The following is a 5,672-nucleotide window of genomic DNA, read 5'->3' as shown; positions in this document are numbered from 1 at the left end:
AAATGGCAGTTGAAAAAATCCTTCAATTTGGTAGTTGTAACTCCATCATTGCCATTGATGATTATATCAAGGATGAAAGTCCCTTTTCCTACTATTGTCAAGGAAAATAATGAATAGTCTGCAAGAGATTAACGAATCCCTGTTTGTTTAAGAGCATTGGAAAACTTTGCAAACCATTGCCTCAAGGCTTGTTTTTAAGTTATAGATTGACTTATTCTCACCCTCATCTCACAAGTGCATATTACTTCTATATGTTGATGATATAATTATTACAAGAGACATGGGAATCGAGGTGGACTTTACTTGTCATAGCATAAGTATGCAACCAATCTTGATCTTGTCCTGAAGAGTTTCCTCTCTAATAGAAGCTAATGTCAAACTGAGGGTTATAGATGGAGAGGAACTAAAAGATCCAGTGATATATTTGACTATACCAAAGACAGATAATTTATGTTGTTCATGTTGCCAGTCAGTTTATAAGCTTTCTTACATCAGTTTACATTGTTGTGCTCAAGAATTTTTAATATGTAAAAGATACTATGCATTTTAAGATGCGCTTGTCATCATCTTCCTATACAGACCTTAGAGTCAGACTTTATCTCTCTACTACAAAATTTGTATTTTCTTGAGAGTTCCTTGATTTTTTAGAACAAAAACTAACAATGAGTTCTTTTATCCACAGCTGGGGATAATATAAAGTCATAACTCAAGTTAAACAGAATATTTGGATAAAAGGGCTTCTAAGAAGCTGTGTTTCACTTAATGACAGAACTTCCTTATATTGTAACAATATGAGTGTAATTACATTACAAATATTTCAGAGTTCCACATGAAGTTATATCTTTAGAACATGTAGACTCAAAAGATCAAGTTGCAGATATTTTCATAAAGAGCATTGCCTCGTTACACTTTTAGTCATTCCTTTACAAACTTGGGATGATTCTACTTTCATCATTTCAAATTCGAGGGAGTGTTGAGAAGTGTAATACATGTGTTTTACTACACAGAGTGTTATCCATTTACTTTATATATATAGAGAGGTATTTTTGTATTTTCACAGTTATTGTAGAAGTCAACCATTTTTGTCTTGTAGCATAGTAGACTGGTCTACCCATTTATTTGTTGTAACTATTCATTATTGAGGTGAATGAAGTTTCTCTTTGTGCCTTTCACTTGGTTCTTCCTCTTCTTTGTTTCATGGTTTGATAATGCTCAAACAGCTATAGGCAGTCGTGTTCTAGCCAGCTCACATTCAAGAGCCTTGATTGGTATCCACATGGAAACAAAGCAAAAATATATTGCAATTAATGATGTTACACAATGATTGAATTCACATCAGAACAGGGGCAGTTCAAAATGTGCCTTTACGATACCAAGAAACTCTCCTCCATAAAAAAGACTCAACATAAATATGTAAAATTTAAGGAAATTTACTTGAATAATGGGTTTATTTAAAACATGATCAATGTGGACCAAATCAATCAAATAAAAATTTGGAGGAGATAAAATATAGCCTAAATAGAAAAAAATGTGAAGAGAAATATATGCTTACAATCTGAACTTTAACCAAAGATCATTAATAAACAGCACCTACAACCAACGGGATAAACATACACCTAACTTGGAACAGAATTGTTGACAATGCCCATGCTAAGCTTTTATACCCTTGATCCAATATTCAGGTAATTAGTTAACCCTTAAACCCCAGGATCCTGCTACCCTTTCCTCTCATTTACAAGGGAGAAAAGAGGAGGGGCAAACATTATAACCACTTGATTCGTATGCATAGATTGAATTCAGATATCAATTAACAGTTTTTTATTTGTGTGTGAATATGCGTTTGAACTGTATCCCAGATGCAACCTCCATTATTGTATAAAAGTTTGCCATCCGCATTCACTGTGGTTGCCTTTTTTGTTTTGTACATAGGTATGCCTTAGATAAGAATCACCCTGAAGTATATCATCATTGTTTTTTAGGTTCCTTTGTCCATGGGTGTTCAGAAAACAAAGAAATTAAGTTATAATCAGGCTTGCTACATTTGGTGTAAGCATAAGAACCACTCCCATAGCAAAATAACCTACAAATTGTTATATTAAATTTTTAATACACAGACTACCACCATAGCATGTAAAACCCATGCATATAGATTTTGGTGGTGCTATTGAGAATCCACTTTGCGCCCGCATTTGTCTTAGTTAGTGTCTTACTGCACTCAGCAGTGCAATCCTTTTATACATGGTCAACAATCATAACTTAATAAAAAGAATAGAAGGTATTGATGATTATAAGAAAATTCTGTTCTAGAGAAGTCTGCATTCCAAGAACTATTGCATGGGCATGCAAACATTTTGTATTTGCATATCCTGGTGCAGAGTCATGTGTATAAAGAGCAAACACTTGTTAGTGATATATTCCACAATGATAATATCAGCCACAAGTTTCTAGAAAGAATAAAAGTATCACAGGCTAACTGCCACATAAGGTTAAATTTGGTTTGAGTCATTGCATAACATTAGAAAACCAACTATTACTATTGAATTGGCATGGAAAAGTTCCACAATTGAATGTGCTTGTCCAGATTGCATATACATCATTTTCGCTCATATTGTTCAGCACACAGTTCTTGTAACAATATTTGAATAGGTTAAACCATATGAAATTCAAGAGGTACCAACATATGATCCCCTCCAAGATCGTGAACATGCACATCGGCATACTCACACAAGTTATCATGCATGTGCGAGGCGGATCATCAAATACTTTTTCCATTTGTTAGTTGAATAGTATCACTGTGGATAATCAGGTTAAGACACATGAAGGCAAGGGCAGAACAATGCATATACAACATAACATACAGGCGATATGAAAAGACTTAATGAAGCTGGAAAGGGTGAAGATAAGGATGAAATCAAAGTTGTATTAACATTTATGTTGTAATAGATGAAAGGCATTCACGTTGATGCTTTACATATCGTACATCACGAAATTAGCATTTAACGACTGTGTATAGTGTACATACAATAGGAAGGGTGTCCAATGTAGACAACCCCTCTATTTTCTATATACAGAGAGGCAACAATGTTGCACCACTAAAATCTAGTGCATAAAATGCAAAGCATGCCTCTGACAAAAAGATGAGACTAAGTTTAAAGATTTTGTACACAAAGATTACCATAGATCATCAACAGCAACAGAGGTAGATGGTGATGGATCCTCTTCCAACTCCAACTCTGTTTCTTGGGCTTCAAATTCTGTTTCTATATCAGCTAGATTCTTCAGATCCACTATAGAAAGCTCATCCAATCTCCTGACTACCAAATCAGCTGCACCTAGTTCATACATTGGGTGTTTACCAGCAACAGCTATGCATTTCATCTTAGCATCATGGGCGGCTTCAATGGTTGAATTTGAGTTTCCAACGATGATACATCTCTCAGGTATTAAATTAAGAAGTTGTGAAGCATAAATGAACATCTCTGGATCAGGTTTGCCTCTGTGTACATCGTCAGCAGCAACAACAATGCTAAAAAAACTTGCAATATTGACAGCTCCCAGTGCAGTTTCTAAATGGTTCCTAGGCCGTGTAGACACTAGAGCCATGGGTATCTTATATTTTATCAAGTTCAATGCAAATTCCTGTGATCCAGATCGAATCCTGTAAAACCCACCATGCAGGCTTTGATAGATCTCTTCCTTCCTCAACCCCATTCTTCTCATTTCAGCAGGATCTCTTGACCAGCACAGAACCTCAGAGATTGCTTGTTCATTCTTCATCCCCTCCATTCTTCTCAGAATGAAAGCAGGAGGTGGCTGTTTACCCTCTTCTTGAGCTAAAATTAACCAAGACCTGTTCTCCAAATCTGAGGCTTCTTCAATCATAACTCCTTCCAGTTCAAATATGACACCTAACCAACCACAACCCATGCGTTCTTGCCGAAGTAATGGGTTTGACAATGAAGGGTTATCGGCTTTATTTGGTGGTGGCCACAGTCTGGGACTCAAACCTCTTCCTGTAGCAAAATTCAGAGACCTAGACAAATTTTCTTCTTCCCTAGAAGATTGGGCTTCTTTTGTTAGCTCCATTGCAAGTGCACGGATTTCAGATTTTGCATTGTGACAGGTTCTGATGTTGACCCTTAGATTTGTTGCATATGGTTCAGGCACAAGATCTCGACCAGCAAAATCAGACATGAACATGGGGTACCTAGAATAACCAGATCGAATCTTATCCTTGTAGCAAACATGGTTATCACAGGATCTTCGATACATTGGCCTGTGACCGACTAGAGCTGCAGCAGCAACTGAATCCATCATCCTTAACCAATTGAAACACCTCCCTGATGTACTAATTCAATAATCGAAAAAAATAACGGAAACCAATATACTCTTCAATTCACCTTATCAGTAATTCCAGAAACCCACGATTTCCTAGTTCCAACAATAATTAGAAGATTCCCTTGGGGACAATTTCTTTCTTATACAACTTAGATGATCAACTTCAGTTTTTCACTGTTTTCATACATTAAAAAGCAAAAAATTCAGTATTTACTCCAGCTAAATCATAGAATGAGGTAAAATATAAATCACAAATTTCTTCTTCTTACAAACCAAAATTCAGATACATGTATGGAACCAATTACAGGACAAGCCTTTTCAACAAACATCATAGATCAACACCAAGCTCCATACTTTATAAATACCCAAGCGAAAATACTCATTGAATAGAAAATAGAATACCTTTTCTCTATTTTCAATCAAATCCCGAGATTTTGGAAAAAAAACCCAATTTTCTGGTTCTTTGGAGTAGTACCAAGCAAAAAATTCGCATATTTATGCGATCAAATTGATTAAAGACACCTTCGTTCCAAAATCAACATCAAACTCAATAGTTTCCAAACAACAACCTTTTCTCCATTTTTCAATCAATTCCGAGATTTTCTCAAACATGAAAGCAAATTCTTTCCAGTCAAAAGATTACCTAAATCCTAATCAACCAAGAAAGGGAAAAAGGAAAATCAACAGAAAATTCTGTTCCAACCCCAAAAAGCAAAATCACAATCCATCAAATTCAGACTAAAAAAATCACTAATTTAAATTGGCAACAAATCCCAAGGGGTGGAATTCATCGAGTTTGATGGACTAAAAAAAACCCACAAAACCAGACTTACAAACGCTAACCAAACACAAATACAACATACAGAGAAGAAGGGGATGCTATAGAACCTGGGACAGATCCAACAGTCAGAAATCTGGTTGGGAGAATCGGACGGTCAGAAGAGATCTCAGAGATGTCACGGCAAACCAGAACTTCAGAATCTAGATGCTCTCTCTCTCTCTCTCCCTCTCCCTCTCCCTCTCCCATGGCCTTGCTTTTGTTTGAGTGGCTTATGTACACGTTATGTTTGAACCGGCTGTCGCTGGTGAAGTCATCGCAAAGTATCGATTGTCCACGGACACGTTATCTTGATCACGAGTAGAATGACTTAATTACTTCTTTCAATACTAAAAATCACACAAAACTCTTTGATCTCAGTTGACCAAAATACCCTTTGGAGTCCTGGCGGAGGTGGCTGAATTTGCATGCAAAATGTATATGGTAATTATGGACCTCGTAAAAGAAGACTGAAGAACAAGCATTTTGCAATACAAAAAGTTCCAATAGATCAGAT

The 5,672-nt window shown here is 36.2% G+C and overlaps 1 protein-coding gene across 1 annotated transcript; it reads right to left on the bottom strand.

Annotated features, from left to right (window-relative positions):
- Positions 1-2,906: 2,906 nt before the first annotated feature.
- On the bottom strand, positions 2,907-5,369 carry LOC149845049 (5-amino-6-(5-phospho-D-ribitylamino)uracil phosphatase, chloroplastic-like). Its single transcript, XM_089995470.1, has 2 exons — positions 5,227-5,369; positions 2,907-4,512 (listed from the first exon to the last, which is right to left on the bottom strand). Exon 2 carries the CDS (start codon positions 4,315-4,317, stop codon positions 3,172-3,174), a length of 1,146 nt encoding a protein of 381 aa, XP_089851596.1. The 5' UTR covers positions 4,318-4,512; positions 5,227-5,369; the 3' UTR covers positions 2,907-3,171.
- Between the last annotated feature and the right edge of the window lie 303 nt (positions 5,370-5,672).

Source organism: Nuphar pumila, chromosome 2 (assembly GCF_984573655.1).
Source record: "Nuphar pumila chromosome 2, dmNupPumi1.hap1.1, whole genome shotgun sequence".
In the NCBI taxonomy this organism is placed as follows: Eukaryota; Viridiplantae; Streptophyta; class Magnoliopsida; order Nymphaeales; family Nymphaeaceae; genus Nuphar; species Nuphar pumila.
Note: the sequence above shows the minus strand (reverse complement) of the source record. Positions and strands in the feature narration are given on the sequence as shown.